General features: G+C 42.6%; 1 protein-coding gene across 1 annotated transcript in view; it reads right to left on the reverse strand.

The window, feature by feature from the left end:
- Positions 1-19,200, reverse strand: part of LASP1 (LIM and SH3 protein 1) — a 152,673-nt gene that overhangs the window by 68,711 nt on the left and 64,762 nt on the right. The window contains exon 3 of the mRNA XM_089657328.1: positions 2,995-3,079. Within this exon, the coding sequence (XP_089513454.1) occupies positions 2,995-3,079 (85 nt within the window). The remainder of the gene's footprint in view (positions 1-2,994; positions 3,080-19,200) is intronic.

Below are 19,200 nucleotides of genomic sequence, written 5' to 3' on the forward strand. Positions count from 1 at the left end.
CTTCCGGTCAGTATCTGGATCCGTGAGGAGTGTCTCATTCAACCTCCATGATAAGCCACCTGACCGTTTCCCTCCCCATTTTAATTCCATTACTACAGGTGCATGGTCCGAGATAGTTATTGCTTCTATTTCTACTTTAACCAAATCCTCAACAAGTCGATGGTCCACCAAAATATAGTCCAATCTAGAGTATGTCCTATGTACACTAGAGAAGAAAGTGTAATCTCTCTCTCTCATGTGGACAATTCTCCAGCTATCCACCAGTTGGCACTCTTTCATCACCATTTTCAATAATCCCATGGACCTATTTCCCCCTCTCTGTACTCCAGATGTTGTATCTATTTGTGGATCCATACATATATTAAAGTCACCCGCCACTATTAGATATCCCTTTCCAAAATCCATCAACCTTCTCATAACCCCTTTCAAAAACATCTCTGGCTTCCTATTAGGGCAATATATGTTTACAAGCGTACATTCTATGTCATGTAATTTACCCTTCAAAAACAAAAACCTCCCCTCCGGGTCTGTCTTTCTATCTTCCAATTCAAACCTGATGTTTTTTGCAAATCCTATAGCTACTCCCTTAGCTCTCTTAACTGGGGAACGGCACGGAAGTCGGCGGGGGGCGGAGCCCGAACATGGCGGCACAGGAGAGTGGAGTATAGGAACTCTCCGATAGCCTCCCCCACCTATCCTCCCCAAGTTGTCCCGAGGAACTGACTAGCTGAGTCGGAGGGCGGCTGGAGACTGACCTGGTGAGAGGGGAGATCCCGGCGGCGATGCAGCTGTCGGCCGGGGAGTAGAGAAGGAGCTTGTCCTCCCCCATGAAGTCTGCCTGCGGTGATCCTGGAGAGAGAGTGTGAGGTTGCCGGGAGACAAGGAGGAGTGGCGATACCACGTGGGCTGCCGCGGTGTACAGCTGGGAGAGGAAGAGACCGGCCGGCGTCCTAGGAGGCAGGGGAAGCGCTGACATCCATTGCAGAGCTGTCTCCAGGGATTTCTCGGGGTATATGCAGAGGAGGACAAAGAGACCCAGGGGAATTCCCTGGAAGAGGAGGACACGGCTGCAGGAGAAAGGGCAACCCAGGACTGCAACTCGGAAGCTACTCCAGGAGGGTGAGTGAGAGCTGTGGGTCTCCCCAAGTGTTAGTCTTTTAAGCTGTGCTACTGACTATCTGACATCCAACATAAAGAATAAGAAGGGAATTCCCAGAGAGGGTCTGAAGAAAGCAGTGACAGTTTAAGTATATACCCCAGAACCTTGAAAAAGGTCTAAAAATCCTATATGTGACATGAAAGGGAAGAATAGTAAAGGAAGTATGCCCAAGAACTCCCAAACTGGAACAATAAAAAAATACACGTCGCAAGGGAAATTAACTCCAGTAAAATCCCAGGAAATAAGTGATAGGAGTGAACTGGAAATAAGCTTAGACAATAGCTTAAGATCTTCCCTGGGACCAGCTAACAATAGCCAACAAACACTGGAAAGTATGGAGTTGGGAGAAACTGAAAAAGAACTGCAAATACCAAATAAAAAATGGGGAGGGAGAGAAGAGGTGGGGGACTGGGGATAGGGAGTTTTAAAACTGACATCTTGTATGAGAGAAGAGGTATAGGGAAGGGAAAGAGGAAAGGAAATGGTAAAATAGGAAGAAGTTAAATAAAATATGGAGGAAATACGCTTCGTAACCCATAATGTAAATGGATTAAATTGCCCGGGTAAAAGATTTCGACTATATAGAGAACTACACCATAGTTGTTTTTTTGCAGGAAACACATCTAGAGTTAAAAAAAAATATTAAGCTATACTCTAGACAACATCCGACATGGTATTATGCAGATTCCCCACAGCTATCTGTGCAGAGGATGACAATAAATTGACAGACAGCTTTCAGTCCGCTTTACTAACGTCATACGTCACTTCCGGTGAGTGGAACACACGCCGAGAGGTGCGTTCCAGCGGCCATTTTGGGAGCTCTCTGTCTGTCAATTTATTGTTATCCTCTGCACAGATAGCTGTGGGGTTTCTGCAGTATATCCTGGATGGTGTTCTGATGATGTTTCGCCGTTGTAGGCTACCTAATAAAGAGCCTTTTATATTGCTGCATACCATGAATGACTTGGTATCATTATTATATATTTAAGAAGACGTTGGTAGCAATATTACACTATATGCTATACTTTCTTCTTTGGCACAACGGTGGCGCGTTTTGTTTGGAGAAAGGAAGTTGAAGAATCTTTTTAGTCTGGTGTGGTGGGATGGAGGTCTGGAGGCGTTAAGAGGGGGTATAGGATCCCTAAAAGTCCTAAAAGGCTTACTATTTGCCAATATCTGGTGAGTGCGATTAATGTTGGTTTCTCACTGGTGGATGGTGGAAGCACTTATGACAGAAGGATAATCACATTATAAATGTATTTGTTTTTGGTGAAGCACTTTGAAGTTGAAGAAAAGGGCTAAAGTTTCATAATGTTATATATATATTTTGATGATTTTTGATATTTTGATGGACACATTAATTTTGGACACTTTAAACCACATTATGAGTTTTTCATTTTATTTGGATATTATGTGAAATTTATTATATTTTTTTTGTTTGTTGGACACATTTATTTTGGACACTTCTAAATTAAAAAAAAAAAACAAAATTATACTAGTATTTTTCTTTTGATGTATCAGTTGTTGGGTATTGCGCTGTTTGATTAATTTGATGATTTAGTGTTTACACTAGTGCACAGCAGCATCCTATATAGATTATATATTTTTTAGTAGGAGGGGTTTGTTCTGTGGCGCAGGGGTATATATTAATAAATCTGTTTGTTATTATAGCTAATATTGCAGTATATTACGTCCTTCAATATTGTCAAAGCTTAGATATTTACTAATTAATTATAGGAACCAACAAATGGTACATAATTGTATAATAAAAAGGGGGATTCACCATATAACGTACTGTTTACACAATATACACAATATAATGCAGGTCATGTTACCTGGCTTTGCAGCTCACTTTGCTGCTTCAAGCGAAGATTTTCAGGAGTGTCGGCCACTGTGGTGAAAGACTGTTTAGGATAATGCCTGAAACGAGGAGAAAAAAAAAAACCAAACAATCTCAGAAAGAATTAAAGTCAAAGCATCAGCTTGACAGCCAGGGAATGAACATGTACAGAAACAACAAGCAATGGCAGTGTACATAAAATTCTCTCAAGACTTTGAATTATGCAGCAGATAAACGATGAAAGGCTGACTGTTCTGTTACAAATTATTTAACAGTAATCAGATACCAATGCCCAGCTACTCACACATTTGCAATTATTTTCAGCTCCTAAGAACACCTGGTTATGAACAAACTGTTATACTAGATCGGAGGAGGGGAAAAAAAAAAAAAAAACTTTCACTTTACATATGATGTTACCTTCAAAGAAGGAGTTTTTAAATATAGTTTTTCATGCTGTGGCTCACGCAGTGTAAACCCACTGGAGTATTTTGAAGTCGTGATGCTGCATACAGCTGCCCACAGACATGAAGGCAACAGCCACTACATGCATAAGATGGTGCATGTGTATAATGTCCTGTCCTGCAGACAGTGTGCATACAAGACATTACTACTGTGGAAATGCACCCGTTAACACAAGTAGTTTTGCATAACTGCGTACAGCTGCTTTCACCCATTTATATGTATGGGTGGATGTATGCAGTGCAAAGACATCTTGGGCACCAAAATAGGCAGACTACAGTGTAAGAACAAAAAATAACCATGTATATGAGGCCTTGGGGCTTGTTAACACTAAGTTTGCAGGGGTTGCCCTATACAGCCTTGCCCAGTGCATGACAGGCCAAAAAGCCTTTGTTTTCATAAAAGGGCAGTTCACAGCACTGCACTGAAAAGAAATTCCAAAAATGTATTTTTTTTTAGCATAGCAGGTTGCAGTGCAATCTACTGCAGTGTAATATTGTTGTGTGAACAGAACTTAACCACTAGGGGACGGCCCGCAGTACATATACTGCTACAAGGCGGCCCCTGTGCGCAGGATCATGTATCTAAACGTGATCCTGCATTCCGGGGTAGGGGGGCTCGAGCGACCGCCCTACCCACAGCACCGATCGCAGCCACGGGTGTCAATCACTGGGTCCCAGCTGGTAATTACCCGCTGGAGCCTGGCGATTGCCGGCAATCAATGACAGAGGAAGGCTGCGTTGTTTTCAATAGAGCTTTCCTCCTGTCAGCATTCAGTACACTGTTTCTGGATCACTGGACACAGCCTCCCAGAACAGTGTGTAAGAGAGGTACACACCCTAGCCCCCTAGTAAACACTCCCCTCACACAGTTAACCCTTTGATTGTCCTCAAAAGTTAACCCCTCCCCCCCGTGCCATTATTACAGTGTCAGTTTTTTTTGTTTGCACTGATCACTGTATTGGTGTCACTGGGGATGTCAGTGACCCCAAGTCAGTTCCCCCCCAGTGTCAGAATGTCCGCCGCAGTCCCACCATAAGTCGCTGATCGCCACTATTAGTATAAAGAAAAAAATCCAGTATCTATATCGCCATTTGTAAAAAGCTATAACTTTCACGTAAACCAATTGATTTACACGTACTGGGATTTTTTTTTTTTTCAGCAAAGACATGGAGCAGAATACATTTTGGCCAAAATTTATTACGAAATTTGATTACATTTTTTTAACTGGACAGGTTTTATAGCAAAAAGTCAAAAATATTTTTTTTTCTCAAATTGGTCTTTTTTCTATTATAGCAAAAAAAAAAACGCACAGGCAGTCAAATACCACCAAAAGAAAGCCCAATTTGTGGGGAAAAAAAAAAAAAAGGATGTAAATTTAATTTTGGTGCAGCATTACATGACCTCGCAATTGTCAGTTAAAGTAACGCAGCGTCGTAACACAAACCGCTTATGTAACAGTTTCCTGACCGCCCTATAGCAGAAATACTGCTACAGGGCAGCACAGGTGCGCAATATCACTAATATATATATATATATATATATATATATATATATATATATATATATATATATATATATATACATATACACATATACACATACATATACACATACATATATATACATACATATATATACATACATATATATACATACACACACGTGATTCGCGCTCCCGTGGTTTTCACGCCCCTCCCAGATGGTGTCAGATTGCCGGTCAGTACACCAGTCATCACATTTAACCCCTTGATTGCCAGGAACATGCTCATACACAAAAAAACCTCCATTGCTAGTATAGTGTCTGAACGGATCAAAACCTTTGATCAGATCAGCACTATATTAGTGTTCACATTAGTATAGTGTCCCCAAAAACGCAGCATTAGGGGGATCAGCTCCGGCACCTGCATTTAACCCCTACACTTATTTCCCCCCCCCCCCCCCCCCCCCCAGCAAGTGCAGTGTCAGTAGGTCACTGTCACTTGATACATTGCACACAAAACCGTAGTGTTCGCACAATCAGGCCTAATCTCTGTTAGCACTTGCCGGTTGATGACTCTCATATGCAGCAGAGTGCCACACTACCTTTTGGTGAACTGGCAAGCGCCAGTGGTCTAGTACATCCTGGTCTTTCACATACCTCTTAGATTGTAAGCTCCAAGGGGCAGGGAGCTGGGAACTGTATAGGAGCAGGGAACTGTATTGTTGCTGTATTGTCTCCCGTTATATTGTAAATAGCTGAGCAAACTGTTGGCGCTATATAAATCCTGCATTATAATAATGATAATAATACCAGCACTGCAGTATGACTTGGCGATGTGGCGAGTCCCATAAGTGCAGTACAAGCTGTTGCGGTGGCGAGCACAAGTATTGTCCTGCAACCACCAAGAATTCGCACACAGGTTCGTAGAGCCCCTAGTATCCTTCCGGATGTGCTTGCAAATCCCGACTGGCAGCCCACAAATTCTGCAGCACCCGTACTTCCCCCATTCACTGCCCAACCCGGAATTCAGGTGGAAATAGCAAAATTTAACTACTCCCCTTGATTTTTTGGAGCCGTTTTTCACGGAAGATCTGTATGCATTGATTGTGGATCAAAGCATTTTATCTGCACAACAATGTATCGCCGCCAACCAAAATTCAAACCTTGCCAGACCAGTCGTATGGAAACTCATTACGGCTTTCGAATATTTTTTTTGGGGGCCTAATCCTCAACATGGGTATTACTAAATAAAATTAATTGCGGTTGTGTTGGTCCACAGACCCGATTCATCATATGCCTATGTTTTCTGCTGCCATGGCCAGGCATAGATATGAGAGTATAATGCGTTTTATGCATTTCAACGACAATACACTGTCGTCCTTGAGGTGACCCTGAATTTGACCGGCTCCACAAAATCCAGCGCCTCGTAAATCACCTTGACCAAAACTTTGCAAATGTCTATACTCCCCAGAAAAAAATCTGCGTTGATGAGTCACTCATTAATTTTTCTTGCCGCCTTGCATTCAAACAATTTCTCCCCAGCAAGCGTGCCAGATATGGGGTCAAGATGTAGAAGACCTGTGAGAGGATAACAGGCTATACTTATAAGTTTCAGATTTTTGAGGGAATAGATAGTTACGTGGAGCCCCCCGGATGCCCAGACTTCATGGGAAGTAGTGGCAAAATAGTTTGGGGCTTGGTGTCATCCTTTTCTCATATGGGGTACCACTTATACGTTGACAATTTTTATTCAAGCGTGCCACTATTTAGACATTTGTACAATCTTGGAACTGGCGCATGTAGCAAAGTGTGACCTAATGTGTGCCCACCATTAGACGTGGGTGGATGCAGGGTGGTATATTTTAATGGTGGGCATACCACACTTTTTTTTTGGCAGAGAATTCTTTTTTCCCCCCCATTCAGTCCACAGGCTGCATATAAAAAGGGAAGAACATAGCATATATACCCAACAAGGACCAGCGACGTACTGGTACATCACTGGACTTTGAATGGTTATACCAGGATGATGCCTACAGCTGCAGGCATCATCCTGGTATAATTTTTTTTCAGCTGCGCTGCCTTCTACGACCTTCTCAGGCAGTCCCGTGCCATTGTGGGAACCTGAGAATGCAGCCAGTGTTTCTGCCAGCTTACCATAGAGCTGATTGGAGACCAGAATGGTGCCAATCATCTCTATAGTCTAAGAAATCAGAAGCTACGAGCATTTCATCACTTCAGTTTCGCAGGATATAAACAGCGCCATTTGTAAATTGGGAAAGCATCTGATCACACAGATCTTGGTGAGATTAGATAATGCAAGGGCAAAAATTAAGGAGGGACAGTTTAAAAATAAACAAACAAAAAAAAGAAGAAAAAAAAGTTTGTTGCCACAGGTGTTTGGAAAATTAACCACTTGCCTACCAGGCACTTATACCCCCTTATTTACCAGGCCAATTTTCAGCTTTCAGCGCTGCCGCACTTTGATTGACAATTGCGCGGTTATGCAACATTGTACCCATATGAAATTTTGATCATTTTTTTCTCACAAATAGAGCTTTCTTTTGGTGGTATTTAATCGCCACTGGGCGCTTTACTTTTTGTGCTATAAATAAAAAAAGTGCAAAAAATTTGGAAGAAAAAAAAGTTTCTTTGTTTCTATTATAAAATTTTTCAAACAGGTAATTTTTCTCCTTCACTGATGTGCGTTGATGAGGCAGCACTGATGGGCACTGATAGGCTTCACTGATGGGCACTGATAGGCAGCACTGAGGTGGCACGGATAGGCAGCACTGAGGTGGCACTGATAGACAGCACTAATGAGGTGTCACGCATAGGCGGCACTAATATGCAGCACTGATAGGCGGCACTGATAGGTGACACTGATGATGGGTACTGATAGACGGCACTGACTGGCATCACTGCTGGGCACTGACTGGTGGCACTGACTGGCACAACCGCTGGGCACTGACTGGTGGCACTGACTGGCAGCACTGCTGAGCTGCACTGGTGGGTGGGCACAGGTGGGTGTGCACAGGTGGGCGGGCACAGGTAGGTGGCACTTCTGGGCACAGGTGTGTGACACTGCAGAGTGGCACAGGTGGGTGCACTGCTGGGCACAGGTGGGTGATCTGCTGGGCACAGGTGGGCGGAGCTAGTGGGCGCACTGCTGGGCACAGGTGGGCGGAACTTGCGGGTGGCACTGCTGAGCACCGATCATCAGGGCACTGATCATCAGTGCCCTGATGATCGGTGCCGATCCCCGCTCTGACAACTGCCGGTTCTCGGCAGTACTTTCCTCACGATCTGACAGCGTGAGGAAAGTGCAGCCGAGAACCGGCACTTGCATTTCCCTCTGATCAGCGTGTCATTGGACACCGCTGATCACGTGGTAAAAGGCCGCTGTGATTGGCCTTTTACCACATCATGTGATCAGCTGAGATCACGGAGATCGCAGAGCGCGTTCTGGGAGGACGTCATATGACGTCCACCCAGAACTGGCCGGCCGCAGTGCAGCCGTCATTCGGCTATCTGCGGTCGGCAACTAGTTAAGAAAAAAAAAACTTTTTTTTTTTTTTTTTAATATATTTCAAAACCTTGTGAGAAAAAAAAAAATGAGATCTGCAAAATACTCACCATGCCTCTTTTAAATTCCTTGGGGTGTCTAATTTCCAAAAATGGGTCATGGGGGGTTACCTAGTGTAACGGAACCGGAACCCAGACCGCACTGAGTTTTTCCGTTATAGCACAACTTCCACTGTCCGAACACCATCCACGGACCACGCCCTTGAAATCCCTCAGGAAAAAGACAGCACCCAGCTCTTAAAACAGAAAGCCAACTCTTTATTTTAACACAAAACACAGAAGATATACAGAGGGTGGGGAAACACAACCAGGAACAGGAAATACATCATCAGCCCGCCCTATCAGTGGGAAGGGCTACAGGGGAACCACCCCAACCAACCCAAGACACAGAATGGGATGAAATACATGGCAAAGGACATTGACCAACCCCCACACCAATACACAAACAGTACATCCCATAATAGTTGGCTGGACAGGAAGACACAGCACAATGGGGGGTAGCACATGGCAAACAGAGAATGGACAGCCATGTGGCCGAGAACAAAGGAACACACACTATACACAAGACTCAGACATTCACATACACACCCTGTAACCCTTAACAGGCACAGGGTGCCTTAAACATAATGGGAATTTGGGAAGAAGATACAGAGGTCCCCCCACCCCCAAAAGTCACTCCCGTCAAACCTAGGCTCATAGGTAGTGAGGAAGTGAAATGAGGAAGTTACGCACCTTCAGGCTTTCAAAGTGGTCATTGGATTATAGGCTCCTGTATGTGGCTAGGCTCCCAAAAATTCTCACACATGTGGTATCCCCATACTCGGTAGAAGTAGCAGAATGTATTTTAGGGTGTAATTCCATATATGCTCATGGCTTATGTGAGAAATATGTCATTTAAATTACAACTTTGTGTAAAGAAAAAAAAAAAAGTTTGTTATTTCCCAGAAACTTGTGGAAAAAAGTAAATCTTCCATGGACTAAATATGCCTCTCAGCAGATAGCTTAGGGTGTCTACTTTCCGAAAAGGGGTCATTTGGGGGTGTTTGTACTGTCCTGGTATTTTAGCACCTCAAGAAATGTGATGAGCAGTCAGAAAGTCAAAGCTCTGTAAATCCCATTATCTATCCCATAGTTTGTAGATACTATAACTTTCACACAAAGCAATAAATATACACTTATTGGGATTTTTTTTAACCAAAAATATGTAGCAGAATACATTTTGGCCTAAATTTATAACGGAATTTTAGTTTTTTTGGATATTTATGACAGAAATGAGAAAATATTGTTTTAAAAAAAAAATCTCAAAACTTTTTTTGTTTATAGCGCCAAAAATAAAAAAGCGCACAGGTGATCAAACACCACCAAAAGAAAGCTCTATTTGTGTGAAAAAAAGGACGTAAATTTTGTTTGGGTACAGCATTGCATGACCGTGCAATTATCAGTTGAATTAGTGCAGAGCCAAGTAGCAAAAAGAGGCCTGGGCATTAAGGGGGGTAAATCCTCTAGAGGGCAAGTGGTTAAAGAAAAGTCACTTGAGACATTTCAAAAGTTTTAAAAAAGAAAAAAAAAAAAAGTAAATTGTGCCATGCATTGGCAGTTTTCTCCCAGCACACACACCAGCAGTCAGGTGATTAGCACAGCTTGCTGGTCTGAACAAGCCCAGAGAATTTTTAGAGTAATGTTGAAATTGCCACACAATAAGCAGAGCCAAAAAAGAAAAAAAGCATGGTAGAAAGTCCTACAAGATGAGAGAAGTAATATATAGCTGGGAGTATTACACTTATACAATACTTGGCATAATTCACTTAACAGGAAAAAAAAAATCTCTCTCTCCATCTATCTATAGCCTCACAGAAGTAAGTACACCCCTCACATTTTTGTAAATATTTTATTCTATCTTTTCATGTGACAACACTGAAGAAATGACACTTTGCTACAATGTAAAGTAGTGAGTGTACAGCTTGTATAACAGTGTAAATTTTCTGTCCTCTCAAAATAACTCAACACACAGCCATAAATGTCTAAACCACTGGCAACAAAAGTGAGTACACCCCTAAGTGAAAATGTCCAAATTCGGCCCAAAGTGTCAATATTTTGTGTGGCCACCATTATTTTCCAGCACTGCCTTAACCCTCTTGGGCATGGAGTTCACCAGAACTTCACAGGTTGCCACTGGAGTCCTCTTCCACTCCACCATGACGACATCATGAAGCTTGTGGATGTTAGAGACCTTGCGTTCCTCCACCTTCCATTTGAGGATGCCCCACAGATGCTCAATAGGGTTTAGGTCTGGAGACACGCTTGGCCAGTCCATCACCTTTACCCTCAGCTTCTTTAGCAAGGCAGTGGTTGTCTTGGAGGTGTGTTGGGGTCGTTATGTTGGAATACTGCCCTGTGGCCCAGTTTCCGAAGGGAGGGGATCATGCTCTGCTTCAGTATGTCACAGTACATGTTGGCATTCATGGTTCCCTCAATGAACTGTAGCTCTCCCCAGTGCCGGCACCACTCATGCAGCCCTCTACCATGACACTCCCACCACCATGCTTGACTGTAGGCAAGATACTTGTCTTTTTTTACTCCTTACCAGGTTGCCGCCACACACACTTGACACCATCTGAACCAAATAAGTTTATCTTGGTCTCATCAGACCACAGGACATGGTTCCAGTAATCCATGTCCTTAGTCTGCTTGTCTTCAGCAAATGATTTGCGGGCTTTCTTTTGCATCATCTTTAGACGAGGATTCCTTCTGGGATGACAGCCATGCAGACCAATTTGATGCAGTGTGCGGCGTATGGTCTGAGTACCCTCTCACCCCTTCAACTTCTGCAGCAATGCTGGCAGCACTCATACGATTATTTCCTAAAGACCACCTCTGGATATGACGCTGAGCACGTTCTTTGGTCGACCATGGCGAGGCCTGTTCTGAGTGGAACCTGTCCTGTTAAACCTCTGTATGGTCTTGGCCACTGTGCTGCAGCTCAGTTTCAGGGTCTTGGCAATCTTCTTATAGCTCTACATAAAGATGACCTAGGCAACAAATCTTTTTTTTCAGATCCTCAGAGTTCTTTGCCATGAGGTGCCATGTTGAACTTCCAGTGACCAGTATAAGAGAGTGAGAGCGATAACAGCAAATTTAACACACCATACCATCTCCCCATCCACACCTGAGACCTTGTATAGTATTACAAGGTCTCAGGTGTGGATGAGGAGATGGTACGGTGTGTTAAATTTGGTGTTATCGCTCTCACTCTCTTATACTGGTCACTGGAAGTTCAACATGGCACCTCATGGCAAAGAACTCTGAGGATCTGAAAAAAAGATTTGTTGCCTAGGTCATCTTTATGTAGAGCTATAAGAAGATTGCCAAGACCCTGAAACTGAGCTGCAGCACAGTGGCCAAGACCATACAGCGGTGTTCCCTCACATGACACCGCGGAGGGAAAATGGCTAACTGGGCCCAATTTGGACATTTTCACTTAGGGGTGTACTCACTTTTGTTGCCAGTGGTTTAGACCTTAATGGCTGTGTGTTGAGTTATTTTGAGGGGACAGCAAATTTACACTGTTATACAAGCTGTACACTCACTACTTTACTTTGTAGCAAAGTAATTTCTTTAGTGTTGTCACAGGAAAAGATATAATAAAATATTTCCAAAAATGTGAGGTGTCTACTTACTTTTGTGAGATAAATAAAATATATCTCTCTCTCTCTCTGACGAAAGGTCACATGTAGACAAGTTTTCTGTGCAAAGCCTGCATGCAGCCAGCTGAATGGGCGGTTGACAAAACAGTCAGTGTAAATTTTTATTCTGTCTACAGTGTGACAGGAAATAGCTGGGCTTACACATAGGTGACCACTCGGAGCAAAAGCGCTGTTCCCTCTCTGACCACAATCACATCTTCTTCAAATTCATGACTATTTATAGACAGTGACACAGTAAATGCTTACTCAATGCAGAGGAAAAAAAAAATGCACATCCTGTGTGAGGGTGATGTAGGTGAAAACTGATAGAAAAACTCAGGGGAGGGGAGGGGAGGAGAGCCATAAAGATCGAGAGATAATCATAATCAGAAGACACAGATGGGGGAAGTACAGATAAGTTACAAAAGTATGAGGAAGGTTTATTCCCTTCATAGGTACAGAATTAAAAAAAAAAAAAAAATCATTCAAACAAGGGTAGGCTGGCCACACAACACACAAATGTTACCCAGTTGAACATACAGTTGTGTTCAAAACAATAGCAGTGTGTTAAAAAAAGTGAATAAAGCTCAAAATCCTTCTAATAGCTTTTATTTCCATACACACAAATGCATTGGGAACACGACACATTATATTCCAAATCAAAACATGAAGAAAAATATCAAATTTGTGTCGTTTCTCTAAAAAAAACTTGAAGAAAAGTGAATATTAGACTGTTCAAAAAAATAGCAGTGTTTGTATTCTTCTTTAAAAACTCAAACATTCACTATATAAACTGAAAAATGTTTGATGATTTTGCTTTCCTTTGAATCAATTAATATTTAGTTGTATAACCACTATTTCCGAGAACTGCTGTACATCTGTGTTTCATGGAGTCCACCAACTTCTGAACAGGTATTCCAGCCCAGGATGATTGGACTACATTCCACAGTTCTTCTCTATTTCTTGGTTTTGCCTCAGAAACTGCATTTTTGATGTCACCCCACAAGTTTTCTATTGGATTAAGATTGGACTGGCCACTCCATACCGTCAATCTTGTTGGTCTGGAACCAAGATGTTGCACGTTTACTGGTGTGTTTGGGGTCGTTGTCTTGTTGGAATACCCAAGGGCATTTCCTCTTCAGCATAAGGCAGCATAACCTCTTTAAGTATTCTGATGTATTCAAACTGATCCATGATCCCTGGTATGCGATAAAAATAGGCCCAACACCGTAGTATGAGAAACATCCCCATATCATGATGCTTGCGCAACCATGCTTCACTGTCTTCACAGTGTACTGTGGCTTGAATTCAGTGTTTGGGGGTCGTCTGACAAACTGTCTCCGGCCACTAGACCCAAAAAGAACAATCTTACTTTCATCGGTCCGCAAAATGTTGCGCCATTTCTCTTTAGGCCAGTCAATGTGCTCTTTGGCAAATTGTAACCTCTTCAGCACGTCTTTTTTTCAACAGTGGGACTTTGCGGGGGCTTCTTGCAGATAGCTTGGCTTCACATAGGCATCTTCTAATTGTAACAGTACTCACAGGTAACTTTACACCTTCTTTGATCTTCCTGGAGCTGATTGTTGGCTGAGTCCTTGCCATTTTGGCTATTCTTCTATCCATTCGAATGGTAGTTTTTCGCTTTCTTCCACGTCTTTCAGGTTTTGGTTGCCATTTTAAAGCATTTGCGATCATTTTAGCTGAGCAACCTATCATTTTCTGCACTTCTTTATATGTTTTCCCCTCTCCAACTTTTTAATCAAGGCACGCTGTTCTTCTGAACAATGTCTGCAACGACCCATTTTCCTCAGAATTTCAAAGAGAAATGCACTGTAACCAGCATGTACAACATTTGCTGCCTTCCTTCCTTAAATAAGGGCAATAATTGCCATCTGTTTTTCAAAGAATGAATGACCTCACTAATAGAACTCCACACTGCTATTATTTTGAACATGCCCCTTTCAATTAGTGATTCAATTACACAGAATCAGCAGCATGCATGTCATGACTGTTGGGTCTGTTGGATTTCTATTACTCTACTACACCTGCTAGTAAATTATTTGCCATATAGAAATATACCGTATTTTCTGGTGTATAAGACGACTGGGTGTATAAGACGACTGCCTAATTTTCCAGTTAAAACATAGGTTTTGGGCTATACTCGCCGTATAAGACTACCCCCCTTCTGAGGCAACACCATTTAAAAACATCAGATTTTTTTTAACTGAAATGGTTATGACTTACCAGTACTTAAAATCCTTCAAAATCCTCATGTTCATCCTCTGACATCATAAGTTCATGAATGACATCCTGTGATACATTTGTAAGTAAGTCATCATATGGATATACAGCCCGCTGGATGTGCAGTAATGTACATACAGTATACCGTGCTGAGCCAAGCTGGCTCAAAACAAATGTCCCTATGACAGATTAATCTGTCAGCCCACTGGATGTGCGGTATATACAGTATACTGAGCCAAGCTGTTTCAAAACGTACCAGTACGGTATACGCTGGGCCAATCACGGCAAGTGATGTATTCTACTAATGAATACAAAGCCTGCTCGGATTGGCTGAGGTTGTGACATCAGCTCACCTCTCTGATTCAGCCAATCCGAGCAGGCTTTGTATTCATTAGTAGAATACATCACTCGCCGTGATTGGCCCAGTGTATACTGTATGTAGCCGCAGCTACCGTACATACACGCATCCAGCGGGCTGATTACAGTAGGGACGTACCGGTACGTTTTGAAATCGCTTGGCTCAGTGCAGTATACTGTATATACCGCACATCCAGCGGGCTGACAGATTAATCTGTCATAGGGACATTTGTTTTGATCCAGCTTGGCTCAACACGGTATACTGTATGTACAGTATTACCACACATCCAGCCAGCTTGACCCAAACAAACTCAAGGTTCACATTTTATACCCCGCGTATAAGACGACCCCCAATTTTTGGGGTATATTTTTAAGTATAAAAAGTAGTCTTATACGCCAGAAAATACTGTAATTTCTAGCAAAAAACAGTGATTGATCAGGTTAGTGATGTCTGACTGCTATTATTTTGAACAGAACTGTAGATATCACTAAACATAATACAGAAAATCTTACAAAGCCTAAAAATGTTGAAAAAGGCAAATAACAGCTACATTCTTTCTTCGATCCAAAGATGCCACAGCAATTACACGGCCCACCATTCATGCCAAAGTGTATCTAAATGCAAAACCAAAAATGTAATATATTGCAAGTCACCAGTGGTTGGTGTGGCAGCTGCATCGGTTTCCTTTTTTCAAATTTCTTTTGCTGTATTTTCACCATGGAACTCTGCAAATGACACTTCCTGCCTCTAGGTAGCTACATCACTCCTCCGCTATATCAATCGAAGAGAGACATGGTTGTCACCAGGGCTGCTGATAGAAATCACATCTCGGCTTTGAGACAGAGAAAGAAATTAAGGACACAGATTCTTCATTCATCTTCAGTGTAGCTGAGGCTACAGAGAAAGGAATTGAACAGGAGAGAAGGGCTCCTGTTCATTCATAATCTGAAGCACAGTAAACACAGTTTACTATGCTCAGTTATCAATGGACATGGGAGTGATCAGTACCGATCAATCACTTTGTCCATTCAAAAAAGGAAGGGGCCGGTAAATGACACAATTACCTGCGGGAGAGGGAATCTGGCAGCGCCACGGGAAGGGGCTGGAGGAAGGAGGGGGCGGGAATCAGAAGCAGTCAGAACGGGGGGGGGGGGGGTAATCGGTGCAGGAACGATGCCCTCTGTCTATCCCTGCAGCAGCTGAAAACCAACAGGTGGGCGAGAAACACTTTCAGCCATACATGGCATTGTTCTGTTACTGCCCCTCCACTTTGATTTCCCCTTCTTTTCGGGTCCCCTACAGGAGGACCAGTAGTTCCCCCCTCTATTGGCGATCCTGGTTGCCACCCTAGGTTGCTCCCCTGATTTGGACTCCAAACACGGTTGTATCGCTTTGTCTACATTAAATGGAGGGCTGGCAATTGGTAGTTACAGGAGATAACTAGTATGGAAGATATTATTCAGTGCAGCTCACACAAGTGGCAAGGACACGAAGATCAACATATCTTCTGAATTTGATGAAAATGCTCTTAAACCACAACAACTAAGTACTGTGAGCTGTAGCATAATGCATTTCTGTTTCTGGCTTTAGTTATCCTTTAGCAACAGCTTGCTGAAAATTACTTTATTATGATGGAAAAATAATTTTCATATTTGACAGTCCCTCAGTTGCTTTCAGTAATAGGTGTACATGTATTGCAATGCAGGAGTTAATGCAACTAAAGGGCTGTCATGAGCTCTCATCAAAAGATCTATGAATGGGTTACAAATTGATGATTGATAGCTCTGTACCCACCATTTATAGATCCTGTATCATTGTAGTACATGTAGTACAGCTTCTATGAATGGCGGATCTGGCAGAAAAGAGCAGACATAGTCAAGCTCTTTTGATAAGAACCCCTGACAGCCCTTTAGTTGTGATAACCCCATGCCTCACAGCCGGTCATAGATGCTTTGAATCTAGGCCAGTTCAGCAGGGACTGGACAATATCTGAACCATCTATGTGCAGGCTGATTGTATCCAATTCAGTACAGGGGATGTTGAATTCCTATCGCCCGAAGCCCGGGGCATGTAGTTCCAGGTGCCAGGCAGGTAGTTTATTTTTTTTTACCTTCAGCCCTGCTGCGGGCAAGCAACAGGGCTCACTTTCCAGGTGGAAGCATTCGGGCGGCAGCGCTGCCGCCCAAATGCTTCCAATCAGTGCCAGCCTCTTCGCCCTCCGTGTAAAGCTCCCCCCGCCTACTGTCTCCCAGGCTCTGCTTGCCCACCTGCAGCCCGGGACCGGCTCACCACCGACAGCTAGAGGCGAGGGAGGAGAGCGGACACCTCCGCTCCCCTCCCCTTCTTATCCTTATCTTATCCCATTGAGAAACTCCCAGGAATTGAGGCCAGGAAAGAATGTAATGCAGTGCAATGTGCACTGCAGTACAATTATTGGAGCAGAGGGGATACCATTCAGGGTCTTTAATGCCGGCAATAGAAGGTTCGAAAATCAGCCAAATTTTTCGGCTGCAAAAAAAAAAATCATCACATAGGGGAAATTGTCAGCTATGTGATGGAAAAAAAAAACAACTTTTTTTTTTAGTTGTAAAGAATTAAAGTTACCCATAGTAGATAACAAAGAACAGCTCTGGCAGCAAAAGGGATAAAGGAGAAGCCTGACACGCCCCCTTTCTGACAAGCATCCAATTAGTGCTCATTACACTGCATGGTGTGTCTCTGCTCCCTGCTAATACCCTAGTGCGGTGCTGGAGACAGGCAGGGAGGGGAGTAGGAGATAAAAAAAAAAAAAACACAATGTTAAAAATATTAAACGTTTAAGTCACCATAAAACCTTTTGTTTTTAAAGCATTCCGAATATCACCTTCAATTTAAATACGGTTTTGGTTAGAATTTTTTTTTTTTTTTTTATCAGGACAAGTAGATTGTCATGAGGGACAAGTAGATTGGGAAACCGATTTAGTCCCTGGACAAGTAGTTTTTTCAAAAATTTCCACACCCCTGAGATGGTCAGATTTTGCATGCAATTATTGCCAGCGGCTATATCCGCTAGAAATAATCACTGACTGTGCAGATGGGGGAATCGAGTTCTGTAACCCATGGTTGCAAGAAAGAAAATCACATCATCTATGGGCCGGCTTACACTTTGTTACGTCTCCTGTGCTGATTTTTAGGTTTCCGATTTTAGATAAACATAGGCTTTAAATCCTCTGGTTCCATCTATGACCAGCTTTAGATTAAATTTACCCTTGCTGCGCATGGATGCAATTCTGTGCAATTTTAATCAAACTGGTTATATGGGAAAAAAATACTGAATTTAAAGCATGCATGGAATTTCACATGGAAACATGTTTTACACACAAAAGTAAATAAAATTGGACAAATTTTTTTTAGTCCAAACTAATAAAGAAAACATATGTACAAAATCATCATAAAGTTCCTTCAGGTGAGGCAGCATCAATGCCCATCACTTCAGCTACCAAGATTCAGCTTGCCCTTAATGTAAAAGGCATGTAATAGAAAAGTCCGCACTACAGGGCTGAACAAATCCCCAAAGCCACCGGGCATTTGCCGCTACTCGCTAATGATCACACATTCTATAACTATCAAAGCAGGTGAACATTTCATGGCTGACTGGCTGCTAAACACGCCCATAAAAGACTTAAACTAGAGCAGACAGAATCTGGAGCAACTGTGCATAGTAACCAATAAAGCTTCTAGCTTCAGCTTGTTCAATTAGGTTTTAAAATGAAAGATTGAGGTTGACTGGTAGCCATGCACAGCTGCTCCAGTGTTGCCCTACAAAAATCCAGAGTGCCTTGTAGCCAGTTTATAATAATTACACAAAAATTGAATGGTGGGCATGTCTCAGACATATTCCAGCTGGTGTGTCAAACGGGCAACATAGATTTTACAGTAATACAGAAATGATTGATCCCCTTGCAATTTATCCTTAAAGATCCTAGTCAGCAATCCAAGATTTCAGTGTGAAACAACAAAAACAATAAGGCTGTCAAGTCTGTGCTATGACAGGAATTTGCTTGCTCCCTCCCACCTCATACAAAACAGATGGCATAGAGTAACCCCTGCAGTACCAAAGCAATACAGCACCATACAGAAAATATTGTGGCAGACCTCGACAAGCTACAGGTACTGTAACTGGGCTTGACAAAATTTGCTTTGAATCTAGGAGCCAGCTAAAAAAAAGTTAGGAGCCAGTTTTTTTTAGCGTAGCGTAGGTTGTCAGCGCCTGGGGCAAGGCAAGTAATTTGCACCCCCTAACAGCCCCATACAATTCAGTCCATATATATTTGGACTCCTTGTTTTCTTGTGGGCCTTTTGGCAGTTCTGTTTGCTGTGTTGTCCAACCCGCCAGTTTGGGTATATCTCATGATCT

This window comes from Staurois parvus, unplaced genomic scaffold (assembly GCF_062004578.1).
Source record: "Staurois parvus isolate SC_StPar_1 unplaced genomic scaffold, SC_StPar_1.0 ptg000983l, whole genome shotgun sequence".
Taxonomy (NCBI): domain Eukaryota; kingdom Metazoa; phylum Chordata; class Amphibia; order Anura; family Ranidae; genus Staurois; species Staurois parvus.